General features: G+C 41.9%; 1 protein-coding gene across 26 annotated transcripts in view; it reads right to left on the reverse strand.

Moving 5' to 3' along the window:
- MAP2 (microtubule associated protein 2) overlaps positions 1-20,495 on the reverse strand; it is a 239,569-nt gene that overhangs the window by 10,923 nt on the left and 208,151 nt on the right. For 21 of the 26 annotated variants that reach the window (XM_074872623.1, XM_074872637.1, XM_074872635.1 and 18 more), the window contains 3 exons: positions 16,823-16,884; positions 11,441-11,594; positions 8,847-9,190 (listed from right to left, as the gene is read on the reverse strand). In XM_074872623.1, the coding sequence (XP_074728724.1) occupies positions 8,847-9,190; positions 11,441-11,594; positions 16,823-16,884 (560 nt within the window). Of the gene's footprint in view, positions 1-8,846; positions 9,191-11,440; positions 11,595-12,977; positions 13,164-16,822; positions 16,885-20,495 lie in introns of all 26 variants that reach the window. The other 5 variants (XM_074872640.1, XM_074872645.1, XM_074872632.1 and 2 more) reach the window with 2 other exon arrangements.

Here is a 20,495-nt window from a genome sequence, read left to right on the forward strand (position 1 = left end):
GTCTGAAATGGTACATTCTCTTCTGATCTGTTGGTGGTTTGTCTAGGTGGGCAGGGCCTGGAAGTCAGTATTTTGATCAGGACCAAGCTGAGGTTCTTCAGCATTTGTCATATTCATGTGAAGTTAAACCACAGTGGAAAAATGAAGCCTTACAGGCAGTGCTGGGTTTATTCCACAAAACCACACTGCCCAAGTTAAAACTGGCTTCTGTCTGAAGCTCTGAGAGACCTTCCCTCCACTCTGTCCTCTGATGACTCTTCAGCAGTGGTCTAGAACTGAAGCCCAGGGCAGACTGCACGCCGTTGTGCACAGTATAGTCTCACTGACTCACACCACTGCTAGGGAGCCTCCACCGGGAGTCAGACACTGTGCTTCAATACCTCCTGTGCTGTTTGAATGCTGTATGTCAAAGTACTGGGAGACGCAGGGCATTTATGGTTAGCCTGCTAGGAAACCAAGTGTTGAAGGTATTTTTCTCAGAGTTTGTTTAGATGAGGCATATACTGATCTGCACTCAGCGGGGTAAACTAACTCCCTTCCTACGTAGAGCAGCCCGAATGGCAATCTAAACAGGAAGGGGCTGAGGTCCAAGGGCAACATCTACACCACACCAGAGAGGATGTTTTTGGGGTAAACTGGCTGACATGAGGAAGAGAGACAGGCTAGCAACACCTGTGAATCTCCCAGTCAGACATACGCCTCCCTAAGTCTGTTCACAGAAAGTGAATTTGGATTTCAAAGTCTCTATATATAACACTCTCCAGTCCAGGGGTCTTGAGCAAGCCCTCCTCTGTCAGTACTGCACCACTGGGTTCAAGATGAGCAGAGACTTCTAGAAACACTGAGGGGAAGGCAGAGAAATGCAAGAGAGAATTTAGTTCAGTTGTGCCTCACTGCTAAAGACAACATCAATGACTGAAGCCTGGTTATGAAAGAGAAAGAATTACGTTCCATTGCTGCCTAGAATCATTCAGTCCAGCTACTTTTCACAAGATGGAAAGCCCCCAACTTATCAGCATCCGAGCAGAGAATCCATAAATAGCTTCCCTCCCATGATGTACTACAACTGGTACACACCAAAACAAAGATACTCGAAGAACAAAAATTGTGATACTGATGAAATTACAGACTCTGAATATATTTTCCAAGAAGCTGATGATTTATGTTCTCCCTGCCTTGCAATTATGGCCTCTGAGAAGCTCTACCACAAACACTGTGCTAAAGATTTAAAAATACCGTAGCTTGGCTCTACTTGCTGTTTGAACATGTTGTGGGGCTGTGACATTGGGAAAAGCTCCCAGACTTGTAACAGCTTATCAAAAAGGGCAGGTTCCTCCTACTTACCACCGCACCACAATAACTTGACAGAGCTACATCCCAGGAACAAGACATTATTTCAGTGTTTGTTCTGATTAACACAGGGATTGAGTGAGACAAGAACTGGTCTTGCATAGGAAGCAAGGTTAAGGTTAAAACCTGATTAGAATCGAGAGGCAGTTCTAAGCACTTCCAAATTTATATGCTGCCAAGGGCAGATGATACTACAGTTTTCATGCTCCTGGCAGATAGAGGAAAGGGAGAGGGAAGGGTATTTATTTGGCCTAGCAAAGTCCTTGAAGAGAAAGACTGTGCTTCAAACTTTCCACATCTACAAACAGAGCTTGCGATCACGTTCAGCCTTTGCACTATTGAAATTAGTGGATACACACACTAGTGAAGCTGCCAGCCTACAAGCTAGTGAGATTCAAAGTAAAAGGCAAAATAATCCCTCATCCTCATCTAGCTCTTATTAAAGGGTGAACAAGGTAAGTTCATTTCTGACTTTCAAAAATGTACCCAGAGGCAGACACTGAGCACGTAATATTTCAGCCCGAACAGTTAAACTGCAAAACAATTACAAACAACTGAAAATAGGCACTTTCAATGGAAAGTATCAATAGAATATAAGAAACGTCTTGCAATTAGCCATGTTTTTAATACTTGCATAGGATAAGTCTGATTTACAAGCTTCTTTCTACCCATTTGCAAATTGCTGTATTCATCTAATTAATAACGTGGCCATGCTGAACTAGGCATGTCCCTACCAATAAAGGCAGAAAAGGCCTATAGAGAAACACTGAGACGTTTTGCATAATTGTGCTAGGAAATCCAAAGCAAAATGACCGTTTTCCATGCCAAAGAGTTTACAGTCAACAGACAACAGCCGAATTTAACAGGCAGCTCAAGAAAGTTCAAGATTCATGTCAGATGAACTGTAACATGTTCCATAATCACACTCCTCGCTAAATCTGGAGAGCTGATCAAAAGAATGGTAAAAGAAATTGAAGGAGATTCACACACACCAAATAAAGATCCTAGGAGCTTAATTAATTCACCTAAAACACAGGATTCTTGTTTTAGTACTCCCTTAAACAAACAAAAAAAACCCCAGATTTTGCTAAACTACAGAGTTTAATACTTAAATTTTAGAGGCAACAGTCCCTAATCATGGAAGGAGCACTAACAGTGTCAAATATCAAGTGCTGAGCATCAAGTATCAGTTTTGAAATCAGTTTCCTGATCTTTAAGAAGGGATGAGTTTTGACTTGCTATGTCTGGATTTTCTTTACTCCAGCATAATGGAAAAAATTAGGTTGTTCAGTTCAAGTTCGAAAAGATATCTTGTGTTTATCTCTTCATGCAAGCTGGCTTTCCCAAAGCTCAGCAGATATGTCTCTTAGCATCTTTTTTTATTGGTCAAATCCAGATTTCCAAGATAAAAACTAAGCTTTTTATCCTTTTCTTTCCTGCCCTTTCCCATCTAGAAAAAGAAACTCTTTTTCTCACCTTTCTGTGCAAGGCAGAACACTATTATATGACCAAAGAGCTCTGATCCAGGTTATGTATTGCCTGAACATTTTTCCCAAAAGAACAACCTTCCCCATTCTATTGCCAAAATCTAGACTAGTTAGAGCTCAGCTGAAAATGCCTCCTCTGCTGAACTTGCTGCTGGGATGACTCAGACTTTCACAGGAATTTATGTCCTGGTAATTTCAATCTACTCTAGAAAAAAATACTGCTTACCCCCTTGCTATTAACGAGAGACCAGCAACGCATGGTATGTCATGGCCAGGATTTGTCTCCTCTAACATTAGCCAGCTAAGAGTTGGAACTGGTCACTTAAGTTGTCGCTGTAGTCAGTGGAAAGATACTGAATCCTCCAGAAAGTGATACCTTCAACTCCAGTTAGACAGATTGAACACACCCCACTGACTGGCAGAAATCAGTGCACTGTTGCTAACTGCCTTCAAAAGAGGGAGAAGCATTGGCTTATAGCTGCTGTAGTCAGTGGAAGTTGTCAGTGGCTAGAGCCCCATCAGGCAGCTTGTGACCCTCCTGATTGTGGTTCACAGTTTGTCCTCAATGAGCATGATGCACATTTTATGGATGGTTGAGGCAGAGCAGTGAATTTACTCTGTCCTAGCCACACTCTGTCAGATCTGGACAGAAAGTCCTAATTCCCTGCTCATTTCTACCATCCAAACACCTTTCCTCAAAGAAACTTCCTGAAACTTGCTAGAGCCTGGCAATGATTGCTTCATTTTTCTAAAATATGAGTCAGGAAGATCTTGCTTTTTATCCAGAATAACTCCAGGCTTAACTGTACAGACTGTACTCGGGCAAGCCTTCCATTAAATGAGTGCAGTCTGAACACAGGAGCTGCAAGATGTTATTTCTGTACAATCTGCAATGATCAGCCAAAATTCTAAATTTCAGAAACTTAAACATTATGTTTTTGAGTTGTTACAGAGTTTTGAAGGTGTGCCTGAAACTCATAATTTCTCTTTGCATTTGCAGATCTGTAATTAACAAGAGATGAATTAGGTTCTAATTTTCAGTCCAGAACAAATCCCTTCAAATGCCTTGCAAATCCACAAAACTGGGAACGTATAAAGAAAAAAAAAAAAAGCAGACTGACAGAGATTACTTTATTTTACAGTTGTGAACTGTTGACTTGGTAAATGCACAAAATTATTCCAATGAATGCAGCTAACAGTGTGGAAGCAATTGCCTCCCAGTCTCTCATTAGTGAAGTACTTTAACAACAGCCATGTTAGAATGTCAATCCACATCTCCCTGTACAGCTGCCTCCTGTGGCTCTGGCTGGGGAAAGCACCAAAGCTTAAACCTTAGAAGCTCATTTATGTTCATCACTGTCCTGAGCAGGGATGTTCTCTTAATTTGGGCCAAAGTGGTTTTGGCTCAACTGTGCCGCAGATCACAATGGACTGGAAAAGTGCATGATGTGCCAGAGGAGATGGGTGACAGAATGGGACCCAGCAACAGCTCAGACTGCACTTTTCGTTAAGCCTATATTCTCCACCACCTTTTAGGACACTCTTCATCAGCCAGTGCACCAATAGCATATAATCTAGACCTTCAAATTAATTTTTGGGCAGCCATCAGTGTTCATAATGTGGTGCAAAGACATGCGAAACAGGAGGAAGAGGAGTTCTAAGATGTCATCTCAAGGGGAATTTGCTGAATCCCCTTTTGACCTGCAGTTCTCCCAGGAGGTGCTCAGCTCTGGTGCACCACCAGACCTGCCTGTCTCTGCATAGACTCTGCATCCTGGCAGGCTGTAGCTGAGGCAGGGAACACTTCAGGAGCTTACCGTTCTCTGCAGACTGGGTCGTAAATTGGGATGATGGGCGTGTGCAGGGGTGTGCTGTGGGGGTGCTGTCTCCTGCCATCCAAACTGATTTTGAAGCTAACAAAAAATTGTGCAAAGAAGATGACAGATATCCATCCAAGCCTCCTCCTCTGCCCAGCTCTGAAATGTCTTATCCTTCCCTGTGCCGGTCTATTTTATCATCTAATGCAGATGCTTGTTGTCCTTGCCAGCATTTTTGTGGTTTCTGGACAGGTTCTACTGAATAGTGGCGTCACCAATTTATTCAGACTTTCTGACTCATGACTAATTGCACTTTGTTTTCCACAGTTTGGGGAAGATGGTGAAGTTCTTCCTTAATCTTCTTAAAAACCTTCAAGGAACTCTTCATTCTTCAACATGGCTTAGGTACATAATTTTTCTATAAGTCACCTTACTTCTTTCAAGATGCCTGGCTGTTACTATAGTCAGTGACATTTTAAACCTTATGCATGGCATTCTAGTCTGTACAGCTTCATTCACTTTGATAAAGCTATACGGATTCACATCCACTGAAGTTCTTGCCCATGGCTGACATTTTAGGTATATGTTTTAAGATTAAATTAAAAGAAGTCTAGGTTGGCTTTATCCTTGGTTGCTGGCCTATGATGCTTTATAAATACTCTGCCTGGTCAGTAATGAAAAGATTCAATTAGTGGACTTTTATACTCCGATACAGTACAAACCATATCCATAGACAGAATTTCAAGAAGAAAAGAAAATCTGAACAGAAAAGAAAAACCCCAGCCTTGGCATCTGAAACAGATTTCCAACCCCTTCCCCCAGTTCCCCCATGCTTCCCTTGGGCTGTCTGAGAAATAACAGATGCAAATGGGTTACTTTTGAAAGCACAGCATTTCCTCCACAGCTGATGCGGTGCGAAAATCCATCTGAAGCCCAGCAGACATACCCATGAGCAAGTCGCCTCTGAGCTTTGCCAAGAATGATACATTTCACCATACTCTACTATAAAGAGAAAACCAGACAACCACCTACTGGCTGCATCACAGACCAGAGAAGTCCTCATTTCTCCAGACTGCAGAATACCAATTAAACACCTCTCAAGCCATCTATTCCTAGTAGAAGCTTAATGCAGTGCAAAGTTAGCTTGCTTCCCCCAGAAGCATACTCTTCCACCCCCACACTCTGTCAGGTGATTTCTCTCCTTTGCTTTGTTTCTGTGGCTGGCAAGTCAGAGCTGAAGTAAAATCGATCTGCTGTCTGATGAGCTTCTGATGAAATTCAAGGCTGAAGCACTGTATTTCTTGATTTATTTAGCATTCAAACATCCCTTGCTTCTTCAGTTCTGCACCTCAGCCTCTGGCAGTTTCAGAGTGTGGCTCTAGGAGAGCTGTAAGCTAAGAAGAGACCTTGTGCTAGTTCAGATATGCCTCTGGTAAAAGTGTAGTCTGTCTCCAAATGATACTTTTGGACTGCATATCTGTATTCCTTTAGTGATTTGCATGTCATGTTTATGTACTTAACTTGCCCAGATATACACTGGCTTTTTGTCCGGCTGTTTTTTTCCTTTAGTTATTGCTATCAGCACTTCCAGTTCAGGTTATAAAACTTGAGCAGCTTTCTGTTTGTTTCACGTGTCATCACTAAAAGCAGATAGCAGATAACAGCTCATTTCAGCCAGTGCAATATTTGCCACCAGACATTAAAGAAGTGAGCAGATGCAAGGAAATGAAATTAGCTTTCATGTGTTCCTCTCACAGACACTATAAAATTCAGCTGCAGAAACGGGAAAAAAACTGATCCTAAAACCTCTTGTCTAGACTAAGCAACTACGGCATAAAGGAGACGTAAAGGAAAAACCCACAGCTCAGTGGCCACATACCACTGGGAATTAAAAAATGCTTTAGCTTCTGTGACATTGCATCCACCCAGCAGATCTCCCCTGTGATCCCCAGAAGAGTGAAATGCCCACTGTTGTGCCATCCTTCACTACCTAGTAAAGGCTCTGTGCAACAGTAGTGAACTGCTAAGCAAATGTAGCTGTCTAGGCATGGTGTTTACAAAGAAATACAATTTGCTGTGGCCCCTTGGTCTTGCATGGTTGTTGCAGTCCACAGAGAGTAAGAGGGAGGAGGAGGATAGGCTAACATGGTGCTGGTTTCAAGCCCCATGTCCAGCAGCTGGGCTTGTTACAAGAACAGTCTGAACTTGTGTTCCGAGCCTCCTGGAGCCCCTGCACCCTGTGACCATCTGCCACAAAATATGTCAAATGGGACTTGAAATCCCATATAAAATAATTATACAAATACTTGTCAAAATAAAGGCAGAAGAACCTTTGCTGAGGCATTATCTTCTTGACTTCATCTGAGTAACTGGCTACTGTCCAAATCTGACAAAACACTGAATGTGTTAATTTACCATGAAAACAGGATCAACGCCTAAGAGATACCTTCCTGTTTAAAATATGAGCCCGTTGGGTTTTTTCCCCTGGAAGACCTGCAGTAGGCATAGGGGTGCAACGTTAAGTTTTGATCCAATTTATTATTTTTTTCTGAGACAGCATTAAGCAACCTCACTGTTCTGTATGTTCCACTACGAGTTCCAAAACTCTGATATATATATATAGAAGTATCTGATCTGGAAACACTGTGCAACCCAGCTTTCTGGAATGTCTTATTTTCAGGACAGCTGAACGAAGGAGCATGTTACTCACCCTGATGTCCTGTCTCTGGAGGTAGTTGAGAAGTGAACCTTTCATAAAGCACTCACATTGCCACTGCTGTAACTCAGCAATCTCAGGGAAGTAAAAGGGAGCTGGGGGCACTGGGTGTTCTCATTGTGGGGTTGCGTCCAGAATCAATATGAAATGCACAGGTACTTTTTACAAAAAATAAATCAACATAATTGTTTACATCCACAGGACTGAGTTGTTCATATTTTTAGCATAAATGTTGGAAAGCTATATTATCTTTTCTCATTCAGCCTCTTTGTTTCTAAATAAAATAGTATTTCTTTCAGGTTATAAATGGTTTCACAACTCTTTAAACGTTAATAGAATGGACCACTTCATCCTGTAAAGCTAGAACAACAGCTCTTCCAAGCAGAAAGACAAACAGATTGCTTGGACATGATTTTGGCTTTTAATGCCATCTGTGTTACCATTTCTGCATTGCCCAGAAATGAGAGAAGACTATTCCAGCTCTGGACATAGCTTTGCTTGGTAGGGCATCAAGCAGAGACACTTCAGAGGAAGGTATAAACAACACCATACCTTGGGAAGATTTATGGTACTTCCTATCTGATCTTTCCTCAGTCCCCAAAAGCTTCTGCTTAGCTTAAAAGCCTACATATTCACTGTCCTTTCCAAAGTTTGGTAAGTTCTCTCTGTAGTAATAGGGGATTTTCCTACCCCACACACACGTTCAGTCTTTAGCCAAAAGCAATCCTCATGACAACGCGCTTCATTGCTTAACTCTGCAAGGTATGAAAATACCTTTTTTTCAGCTTTTAATTGCATCACCATGTCCCTGAATTCTTGTTCTCTCAGACAGTGAGAACAGAAAATCCTGATTTGCCTTATTACATATTCACCTTTTCTTAGATACATTCTCCAGTTTATACAATCTAAGCTTTGTTCCTCCTTATTCAAACCCTGCAGCAAGAAAACCAGCAAAGTCTAATATTTGTCCCCTCCCATCATCTTTACCTTGGCGTGAATTTACCAGGTTGGAGGCTGCAACCCTCATTAACATCATCCAGCACAATGCACATATCACGTAAAATGACACAGGAAAAGGTCATGGTGCTGTGCAATCCTGCTAACATCTATCTAGGTTGAATTTGAACTTGCTTGAATTAAAACAAACCTCTTTCATTTGCTGGTACTGATGAAGACTAAGCAAGCAGCAACTGCTGAGACTCAGGCTGAAACATATCTATGGCGTGGAGTGCAAAGTCTTGTTTGAAATTTTTCAGCTGATCTCAGGGAGGCACTGTTAGTTTCCAGGTGACAAAATACTTTCTGAAGATTGTCCTGGCCCCGGCCAATTAACATCACTTTAACAACCAATGCATATGGACAACAGAAGCAGCATTTGCAAGGCAACTCAAAATGGCTCCCATTCCATACCTATCCCAAAGGTGCACACGTAAGACTAAATCACATACGGATGAACATAAAGAGTGGAATCCTTACCTGCCCCCCTTTAGGCTGGTATTTGATGTTGTCTGTTGATCCAATTTTGGACCTGACATTCTTGAGGTCAGGTAGAGGCTGATTAATAACTCGTAGCTGCTTCGGAGTGGCTGGAGATTTAGGAGGAGTGCGAATTATAGCAACTTTTTTCTCAGTAGGTACCAGTATGGCAGATTTGGGCGTCCCAGGAGTATGTGGGGTTCTGGAGTAGCTGGGTGTTCCTGGAGTGCCTGGGGTACGGGAGGCGTAGCTTGGTGGTGTCCCTGGAGTGATGGCAGTGGAGCCAGGAGTAGTGGGGGTAGAAGTTCCACTTTTTCCTGTTCTGCTACGAATTGGCTCTGATCCTACATGCAAGAAAAAACCCAGCATTAGACCTACAGAAATACAGCTCTTCTTCCCTCTCTACCTCTTAAGACTGCATACCCCTGTGTGCCAAGTGAGATACAGCTCTAAGATGGCTGTGCTAGTGCTGGAACAGCAGACTGGGTGTCTGTCCTCGTGTCTTGCTTTGCTAAGCAACCTGTCAAGAGTTACCTTGTCATGTGTGGCTGAGCTGGTAGATTGCCCATATGGTGACTGAGCTCTCTGTTCTGTAGCACAGGTGGGCTTCCCACACCACCTATGCTTCCTGCAAAGCTCGCTAAACAAGGCACAGTATCAAACCAATTTCTGTTTTGGGGCAAGGATGAGAAGCACTCTTGGAATCTAACCTTTGGGACTTGATCTGACAACCAGACTAGCCAGTAAGAAAGCTGTCACCAATTTCAATGGATTTGAGCATTAGAGTGGGAAAAATTCTGATTGTAATCCTGAAATTAGAGGCCTCAAGTGCCTGGCTGCTGCTGGTCACATACCATTACTGGTAATCTGGTGGCTGCAGCTGAACCCTGGGTGAGAATTCAGCTGACCAACAAGTCACAGCTCTGTTGTGTGGATGGGCAGATGTCCCTCACATTCAATTGCTATTTTTCATTAGTGCAGTGAAAGAAAGCAATTACAGATAGCAACCTTGATTAAAAGTCACGTTCTAGTTACATCTGCATGCAAGTTAAAATTAAATAAATACTGTAACATTTTGTAATAGCTCCATTCAGTGGTTATGGGATTGCCAGTCATTTTCACCACACACAAGAATTGGTTTACTAGAGGCACTGTGCTTTCTGCAGCCAGATCTGCTCGTAACTCTCAAACACAAACAAACAGAAGCCGAGATATCTCCATATGCTGCTTAAAGCAAAATTTTGCTGAGAATACTCAGGGAGAGAAAGACCAAACCAACCCCCAAAGCCTGGGAACCCCAATGCTGAATGGGTGCATATGTTTTCACCCTTAAAACATTCAGGAATTATAAATCCAATGGGCCTCTAGAGCATCCAGTGGGACTAATAAAAATCTTATTTAACATCTTTGTTAATCAGTCTGTTTATGTAACGGTGGTGGACCAAACCCAATGCATTGCTGCTCCTGGGGTCCAGGAGAAACTCTGCTCCACATGACTCATTAGACAGCTTGAACATATTCCACTTTCACCTCCAGTTTCCCTGAATAGTTTCTTTCTTCCCAAACCAACCCTAAACCAGAACCTTCTCACTATACCAACTAAGACAGAAAGGGAATGATTTTCTTCCCCAGCTCCCTGCAGCTTTGGTATATTTATTTTTCATTCCTCAGCCCTTCACCACATTGGAAAATGCTCAATGGCCTCTCGCTCCTAGTCAGCAGAATGGGCTGCTGTGCCAGCTGGGGGTCACTCTGTTTACAAAGGGTGTCTGTTTTACCTTTGGAGCATCACCTAAGAATTTCAAATGACTTTTTTTTTGGTAGAACGTAATCATCTACTTCCCTTAAACTGTCTTAAAAAGGGCTGAGATTGGTTTCTAGAGAGAAACCAGAGGAATTCCTATTGGAAAGCAGGGAGCCAAATCCAGGTTCTGAGGCCTGGGCTGAATGCAAATCTAGCTAAAGGTTCTGGGGGCGTTTCATAAAGTTCCCTTTGTCCTGTGATTTCTTTTGGTTTGTGATTTGATAACATCGGTCCTCATAAAAGGACCTTGCTGGTTTACTATCCTAACTTCCCCCAATGAGTCACTCCACTAACTACCGTCTCAATTCTCAGCAGAGTTTTTACCCTAGGATTAGAGCACAGGGAAATCATTACTGTGAAACAGCAAATTACTGACTATAACTATTAGGTTCACTTTTCCAAGATCCATCAGAATATTTTATGTTGCCTGCTTCAGGTTTGTCCCATTTTTCTTGTTGCTGTTCGTAAATGCCCTGTGTTAAGTATCTTATCCAGCTCTGAGCTCCCTGCAAAGGTATTTTCTAATACCAGTGATCAGTCTGAACAGCAGTCCTAGCTCTGGGCATTGCAGAGTATGGGAAGTGTGCATCCTGTCCCTAGTTTCAAGCCCCAGCTGCTCAGTGCTTCGTATCTGAACAAAAACAGTCTGGGGGGCTCTGATTTCCAACAGCATACCCCAGACCTACCCCTCTGTAAAAGGGACACATGATGCTATGGCAATGTGACAGATCTAACAAGGATGGGAGACACCCACAAGCAGTAGGAGAGGGTTAATACGCAAAAAACATACGGGTGGTCCGTCGTACTGAAGAGGAAAGAGAAGCTGTGAGGGAGAGCGAGTTCTCCTCTCGGTCTCGGTCTCCTGATACACCTCTTCGAGGAGGAAGGATAGAGGATGGTCTTGGTAGAGAGGAACGCTTTTCAGGACTCTTGCTTACTCCATCCTAATAGTACAAAAGAAAAAAGGAAGGTTTCATTTTCAAAACTCACTCTCTGGGCTGTGATTTCTCTCAACCTATATACAGAGGGGAAAACCTCATCCTATGGGCCCAGTTTACTACTCACACAGGAACCTGTGGGGATCTAGCCACCTCCCATGCTCTGCTTAGCTCCCTGGTGCTTCTTTACTGCATCAAAACACCCAATAGTCACCTTCTGAGCTACTAAAGACAGATGTAGACACTCTTGGATCTGAATTTGAATGGATTCCACATTCGGTTCTCAATAAGGAACAAGGGTTTTTTAGTGGAAGTTGAAAGTAGAAGAATTCTCTGGAGTTCAGGTGTGAAATACTTGTGTGTATTCACCTGCAAAGTAACTGCAATACTGCTGCCCAGAATACATCCCACACTATAATGTTAGGTGATGTGTGATTTTTGCATTTTCAAACACTAACTTGTCATTTTTTTTATGGAGAAAAATTTTTAGCTACAGCTTATTTTTTGAGTACAGGACTATTAAGCCTGGTGTCTTATTTCCTTCCATACTCATCTTTTTACTTTTTGAAATCAGCAGATACCTTCTTTTTACCATGGTTAGAGCAATGGACATGTATGTTAGAATATTTTTGAACTTATGGAATGGACAGCCAAAGACAGTCTTGCATAAGCAGATAGTCTTCCCAAAGGCAAATATGATGATGGTCCCAACCAGTAGAAGACACACCAAGCATAGTGCTACACAGAAAATGGAAGTCAATAGTGAAAACAGTTTTTAAATGGGGATAGTAACTAACTCAGCATCAAGTAAATTTGAAACCCAAGTGAAATGTAAACATGGGGAAGCTAGGATGGACTGCCAAACATCTCTTTAAATTTATACTGCAACTTCTTCAACACGGCCCCATGCACAGACCAAATTTGGTTCCTGGAGCATTTGGCTTCCACCCTTATTGCTGGTGATTAGAACTGTACCCTCCTACACTGGGGATTTAATTTGTTTTCAGAGAATATTAACTGGTTGAAAATTACTTTTTTTTTTTTTAAATTTGGAAGGCAAATTAGTACTGCTCTTTGCCACTTACCCACATGCAAATGGGTGCAACTTCTTGGCAGTCAGTGAAGCAGCATCCATATCATCAATAAAAAGAAGATATGTCCTTCTAGTTATAACTTATTTCACTTATGTTTCCTCTGGAGAATCTCCTTCGGTTTTATCCATTTTGTAGCACAAATCTTGTAGCCTGATAATCAGTTTTCCTGCCACTGGATGTAAGTAATCCCACGTAAGCTTCGCAGAGAATTACTCAAATTCAGTGGGGAGAGAATGTGATCCATGGAGTTCACCTACACATCTCTCAGCTAACTCTACCAACTCTGCTACCTTACCTTAGCATCTGATTTTGAGCAGGGCAAGCAGTCTCTTGGGCCTGCTGAGGAGGGCCGTACATAATAACTGTCTGTATCGGGAAAAGTGGCCCTTTTAGTAGTTAATGAGCAAGCTGAGCTGGGTCTTGGAGGAAGCAATGACTGTGCTCTAGATTTTGAGGCAGGAATCTTTGACAAAGAGGCAGTCTAGTCATGAGAAAACAAACAAAAGAAAACATAACATGAAGCTGGACAAATGGAAAATACATGCAACATGGACCAAAAAAAAAAAGCCAAGCTCTGAATTAATACTTTTCCTGTAATGGTAATGGTGTCTATGCAGTTCTGACATGCATGGAAGTTTCAGTTCTGTGTTGTTTGACTGAAACCATCTGGGTCCGGACAGAGTTACTGATTCTAGGAAGTACTCTCCTGCAGATGCTATTTTTGTCTTGTGTTAATAGGACAAAACTGGTGCCAGGTATGGCATTTAACTGGTACAACTGCTGGTTGGCTGCATTAGAAGCAACTGCAAAACTACAGGAGCACCAAGAGATCCTAGTCCTTTGAAACTAAGTTGTGCATTTGAAATATAGCCCTCCAGGCTACGGTCAAGAATAAAACAGTGGGAATCTTAAAAGCAAAGTTACACTAGTATTCCCACAGTGGCAGAAGGACAAGACAGTATTGCTTCTTATGCCACCGTGTACACATAAAATCCCTAATGCACCCCAAACACTGTATTCTGTGTATTTGGTGTCACTCTATAGAAATTTATAAATTTATATTGACAATGTGGAGTCCTGGGACAAGGAAACCTGTATGTGGTTGAAAGGCTGACATGATATGTCATTGTGATTAGATACTCATCTGATTGTGAATAATGACAATACTCCATTGAAAGAACAATTAAACACCAATAGGACAAGTTGAAAATTCTTTGTTGACGCTTAAGAGCACCTAACTGCTTTGCAAAAAGGAATTTCTTTGAAAGAAAATAGGGCTACTTGCTTAAACAACGTTTTTGTTTCTCCCATGGGTATAACCGATACTACAAAGAACAATTGCGAGGCTCTTATCTTGGCAATGCAGTCCTGATTCTCTCTGTATTCATACAAGCATGAAGTTGCACAGGACATACACATACACGCAAGCATGAAGTTACACAGAACATACACATACATAGGAGCAATCCCAATGGACCTGTAATTATGGGATTTGGTATAGAACTTTAGCCATGAATAATTTGGCATTTGATCTACATCAGTCACCTAGACTTTCTCAATGTTCAGAAAAGGTATATGAATTACTCCTTAAGTTGTCTTTATTATAAAATGAGAAAAGAATGTGTTATCCAGTCCTGACAGGCATCTGGCTTAGGCTACACACCCAGCCTAAAGAAAACTGAGGCTGCTGTGCTGAATGTCATCCATGACATCATCAACATGATTAAGAGTTGCAGAACTGTGTAACAAACAACTCCAGTCCTACAACACAGCTGAGAGGACTTCTACTGGATATCATTATCCACACCAAGTAGCAAGACAAGAAATTAGTTAAAAGACTGGAAGTGCTTTACTAGCAAGAATATATTCCTTGAATGAGTTCATTCAGTGGTTTTCACCTTTTTCAATCTGTGGGTCACGAAAAATGTTTCCCCTAACAAGACTTGGAAAATTCTTACAGATTCTAGGCACAATGTAGAGACCTCGTCCTTTGCACTCATATTGCATACAGTGTCCTGCATGAATACGTGCATCTAATGGGGATGCTAAAGATGGACGAGACTGAGATCTTTCAATGGAACAGCTGGGGAAAAGACATGACCTTGAGTTAATGCACTGCTCTGAGATTATCACAGTCTAGATCCCCACAGTGTTATTTAAGGAGCAAGGCACTTTTTAGCACCAGTAACAGCAGCAGAATCTGGCCCAACCAGATTTCAGTGACATGCTCAAGGCTGGTAGAGCAAGCAAAGAAACCAAATGCCTCAATCCCTCCCTGTGCTCTACCCAGAAAACTATTCTTCTTCTCTGTTGGCAATACATTGCCTTCGACCTCTGTTATAGTTCATGTTGCTGGAAGTGCCAGCAGTCCACAGGACAAAGATCTATGTGACACACACTTAGACTCAGGGCCTGCTGAAGCTGGGATGCAGAAACCTCACTTTATTTCAGAGGTGTTCCTAACACGACTGATCTCATCTCGCTATCGCAGGTACACAGCTTCTTCCAGCAGATGGAACTGCTTAGCCTTTCCTGAACTTGTTCTGCAAAGCAGTATGTCAACTGTAGTTTGAAGATGGATAACAAAACTGACCGGGTTGGATGATCTAACATTACCAGTGGAGAGGAAATGGCTGCACTTGAAGGACATAAAAGGTGAAAATCAGGAAGAAACACAACAAAAGGGAGAGGTCTTTATAAAAGCAGAGATGAAGCCAAGGCACAGAAGAGAAAGTGTCCAAGAGTTATGTGAGTGTGGCAGAGAAGGAAGGCAACAAGGAGAGAAAGTAAGCAGGGGACAGATTTCTGATCTTTGTTATAGCATAAGGGATGGGAATAAGCAAGGTATGTAGAAAGCAGGTCATTTCAGAGAATGATTTTGCAGTGCTTGTACTTAGAGTACTTTGAGCACTCCATGAACACAGATGACATTGAACATGGGCTAGTATTGACTTCTCTTGTGTAAGTGTTGATCATCCCCCAAGAAAACACAGCAATAAACCATACTGTTGACTCAGACCAAAAACCTGTCCAGATATTTCCTACTGTACTAGTAAAGAAGCTCTAGCACTTTCCCAGTTATGTGCTGAAATGGGTCAGAACTGAAAAACCACATGAAATCCCAGAATCCATAACTGAATTCAGGTCTAAATTTCACAGTTCCGCCAAAGCCTCCCATCATCATTAAAAATTTCATAAGATTCATAAATAATGCGTAGTACTTTATAAGACAGAGCTTTTTGTTCCCCAAAGAATTGACAATCTGGTTAGACAGATGAAACAAATCAGCCATGGAATATATTAGGAAATGTAGAGTAATCCTAAGGAACTTCTTCATTGTTAATGATGGCTAACAATGACAAAGTATTGTCGTGCCGCAGATGTGAATTAGCATGTGTCAGTGTCATGTAAAAAACCTGTTGTATAGGGGATGGTGAAAGGAAGTTGTTTTCCTGGGGATTTTGGAGTTATGGGACAGGAAGTGTAGGGTCAGCATGGGAGCAGGGTGGAGAGGCACTGCAGTATTTGCTGAAGGAAACTCAGCAGAGGAGAGCCAGACACAGGGAGCAGAACAGGTTGCAGAGCAACTGAAGGCAGGGCACATAACTGTCAGATTAAAACACAGACAGAGATCAGCAGTCCAGGAAATGGCCTTTCAGAAAGCACTTAATTGCATATAAAATGCTACTGGCCAGTAACTTCTACACAGGCACCACCTCTGCAGAATGCATGGCTATGTAACAGTGCAGCAGAAGACACCCAGTGAGTCCTGGGGGAGGGTTTCTGCCTACATAGCAACCGAGTCGGGTGCTGCAGCAAGGGCCAATGTACACAGTTTATCCCAGAAGACGACCTGGCTCAAAATGCTGAACAACATCCAACTCCTGCAGTTCAGAGTCTGTGTGTCCCCCATGGATCTGCAAACTGTCATCATCTACTACCCGGGATGGTAATTCAGAGGTTATTCAGGAAAGGTGGTTTTAATTACCCTTTTAAATAATAATGAATATGGCAAACAAATTCTAAATGGAACACAAATTTTAAATGGAACACACAATTACTTACTGAATTAACACAAAAAGATGTGAAATAAGGACAAAGGAAGATTATAAAGATGAACGAGAAGACGATTTTACTCACTGAGAGTTTTTCCTTTGCTTGTTTAAATACACCAGGAGCCTGGTTTGTTTCACCACCTGCTGCTGAGAGACCCAAAGAAAGACTTGATAGTTAAAAACAGTAATAATAAGCATTTCCACTTAGTACACTTGTTAGAACAATTAAATGCCTTGGAACTACTGTGCAAAGCAATTACTTTGCGAATTACTCTCAGTGAACTGCATGCAGAAATGTACCTGCCTTAAAAATGTCCTATATTCATCATACTTGAGGTAAAATGGTATTCTACACATTTCAAACACATCAAAATTTTGTATTCATGTTCCTAGAAGTCTAGAAGCTGCAGTAAAAAGTTCAATAAACAGTTGACAACTATAAGAGGCTCTAGTTCTGAAGGTTAATCCTCAGACATCTTAGCATCCTGATTTTCAGTCCTCTAAAAATCAGGCTCCTTTAAGTAATCCACAAAAGAAAACTTGAAGAGAGGCCCCTGAAATCACCATTTTTCAAAATATTAACCAACATTCCTAATGGAAAGAGAGAGATTCACTGTTGAATTATCACCCCAGTTGCATCAACAAGGTCAGTGTGCTGGGGGTCAACTAAGCCCTCAGACTAGCAATTCAAATTATATCTGGGACATCAAGTACGTTACTTCAGTATTTCATTTATCCGATACATCATGGTTTGAGGTAAGATTTTTCTCTCTGACTTAGATTCCATCCTTATGAAAAGTTTTGGAATGGGGCATCTTTTTGCAAAGCAGGTTATTAGCTTCACCCCAACACTGCTGCTCAGGAAGCGATCTGCCACACAAAAACTAAACGTGAAATCTTTTGGCGTCTGTGCCAGGATGCCCTTAGTAAATGCAGAAGCAGGACGGTAATCACAGATGACAACTTTTTGCTGTAAACCCAGCTGTCTTCCAACTGTAAAACCAACCCAAACACACTGTACAGGACAGAACAGATTAATTTTCTCCTTTCCCTGTGTAGTTCCCAGATGCAGTGAGGAGATCCCTGGTTTTCTGCCACGCTTCCCACCCTAGTTCTGCCCTCTTAATATATTTTATTTTTTTAATTGAAGGAGTAAGAGAAAAAACTTGTGAGGAGGAGAAGAATATGTAACTGTGTACTTCAGTTCTGAATTTGTAACAGGGATAATACAGCACAGCCCTCCTGCATCACATTCTACCACACCTGTTACTGCTGGTTTTGGTCTGTTTTGCATCTCTTCTAAATAATCACAAATAGCATCTTTCCTTCTTTCCTTGGTATTGAGCCCCTACCAGCCACTATGAGGTGTAAAGAATAGCTGTGCTGCTTGTGCTGACTTACCTGAGAGCACCACAACTTCTCCATCTGAACAAAAGATCTCTACAGGCTCTGATGCCAGTTTAAATACACAACAAACATATTTTAACTCAGGGGGTGACCCCAAAATTGAAGACAAGGAACAGAAGCACATCACATAGTGACTCCTGCTCACAACCAAGGTAATTGTCCTGGCCTTGCCACTGTGAACACTCCTCTGATGGCACAACTGCAGTGGCATCTCACACCCACAGCCACTAACAAAACACAAGTCAGACTGGGGTTTCCTTCGTGGAACTACACCAGTCAAGGCAAAGACTTCACAGCTCTTTCCTCAGAGTTGACCATGCAGTTTCTTTTTTCAATTGGCAAGGATGAGTCTCTTAAAAAGCTGTCCCTCCCTTGTGGACAGGGCACTGTAAGTTACTGGTATTTGCCAGTAACATGGGAATTTTTTTCAGGTATTCAGGGGAAATATGTTATTTCTTGGGCCACTACACAGAAAATACAAGCAAATACTAACTTCTTTTGTATCTTATGACTGGACATGTTTAATTTTAAAGTCACAGTAAATGCAACATGGAGGTTTTAATTGACTGCAATACACTCAAAGCTGTATAGACTACACTGCTGATGGACTTTTGGTGGGACTCCATTGGCCAGGTATCACTAAAGCTGACAAGACCATTCCAAATAGGACACAGTGACAGTCAAAACTGGCTTCAAGAAGTGGTGTTGTATTTTATGTAAAAGAAAAATGGGAAAGACACAATGTCCCTCTAAATTACAGATCCTGGAAAGAGGTGAATGAGTGTTTCAGGCTCAGGGATACGCAGGTTAACATATGGCCACCTACACTCTTAGGATATCACATAGCTCTGCACTCTTTCTCATGGCCTCCCCTCCAGTCCCATTTGTAAGTATAAAAAGGTGAGGTAGAAGAAAATATGGGATACTGTGAATTTTCCAGCAACACAGAGTACAGTGAAACATTCTGAGAGATATTTTGTTCACTTTGTGGTGTGGTTCAAGCTCCTCTGCTTTAGAGCCCAAACCTCAAAGTTCAACCCACAGTAGTGAAAATTTTATGAACAATCTGGGTCCATCATTTTGGTTGCTCTCTATCTCAGGATTTAAATGTACTGGGAGGATGGTTTTGTTTTACATTTTTCACTTTGACTAATACATCTGCTTCCCTACATATTAGAGTGAGAGAGAAAAAGCTCTGACAGTTGCCAGGCAGCGCACATTTAAGGCACCAGGCAGATTTCCTTATGCAAGTCTACTGGTATGACTCAGGCCTCTCCGGGACACTATGGGCCCTACGAGTTCAGAGGGGTTACTGGTAGAGTACCTGAGGGCAAGACAGCACTGACCACATGGCTGTAGAAGTGTAGACGAAGTTGAGAACACTACAAAGACGACGCTTTTTTCCCCCATTTCCACCGCTTATTGAACCCCCTTGGTTTTATGACAGAATATGTGAATTATGGGTCATAACTTCTGAGCTGATCAAGCTGCACTTCAGCAAACCGCAAGAGGTAGCAAGAAAAGTTGTTTTAATCCTTTTTTAAAATTCCTCACTCTCGGGTAGTTCTGCTCCAGAGTGCAAGTTAGGACAGCCCAGAGACTTCGAACTGAGGAGAAGCCATTGCTGCAACACAGAGGGGCCTGGATCAGCCTTTCCTTCCCTGGCTCCATTTCTTGTGAGGGGGGGGAAGTAAAAGGACCAGATTCCCTCACAGGAGCAAGGCGATGGGACCGAGGATTTAGTTCTGTTGTCCTAACCAAATACCACCAGGAGACAATACATGCAGTTGAGGCACGATATTAAAGCTACCCTCACATAACTACCCTTTTACTGTACTTTCACTAGTCAGGCCTGCAAACGGAGACTGGTTTAAATTTAGAACAGGAGTGACTCATTGGTGCAAAACCGGATGGGAATGACTTCTTAGGAACACTTCTGGTATTGCACTGTTTAACTATAGGATGGGTAATAAATCCTGTTCTTAATTTCTAAGCCATGAGAAGAGGCCTATACAGTTCTGCATTGCTGTGTATAGTTCTTCTCTTAACAGCCCTAGTTTCACTCATGAACAACTGCACTGCAGCATGCAGCTGTGTTACATGACAGAAAACCTCTTTTAGCAATTTTTTTTTTTTTTTAAGATCACCAGAAAAGTCAAGATGTTCGTCTTTCCACCCTGAACTCACAGTAACAATGAATATGATGAAAATGCTGAAAATGTTCTTTTTGGTCCTCTAAATAATGATACACCTATCAAGATGGAACAGGAATCATTTGTTTCGTCCTTTCATCTTCCTCTACCAAATATTAAGGTTTTTGCTTGGAATGCATTCGTAGTGTGAGCCCAGAT

The sequence above is a fragment of the Strix uralensis genome, chromosome 6 (genome assembly GCF_047716275.1).
Source record: "Strix uralensis isolate ZFMK-TIS-50842 chromosome 6, bStrUra1, whole genome shotgun sequence".
Lineage (NCBI taxonomy): Eukaryota > Metazoa > Chordata > Aves > Strigiformes > Strigidae > Strix > Strix uralensis.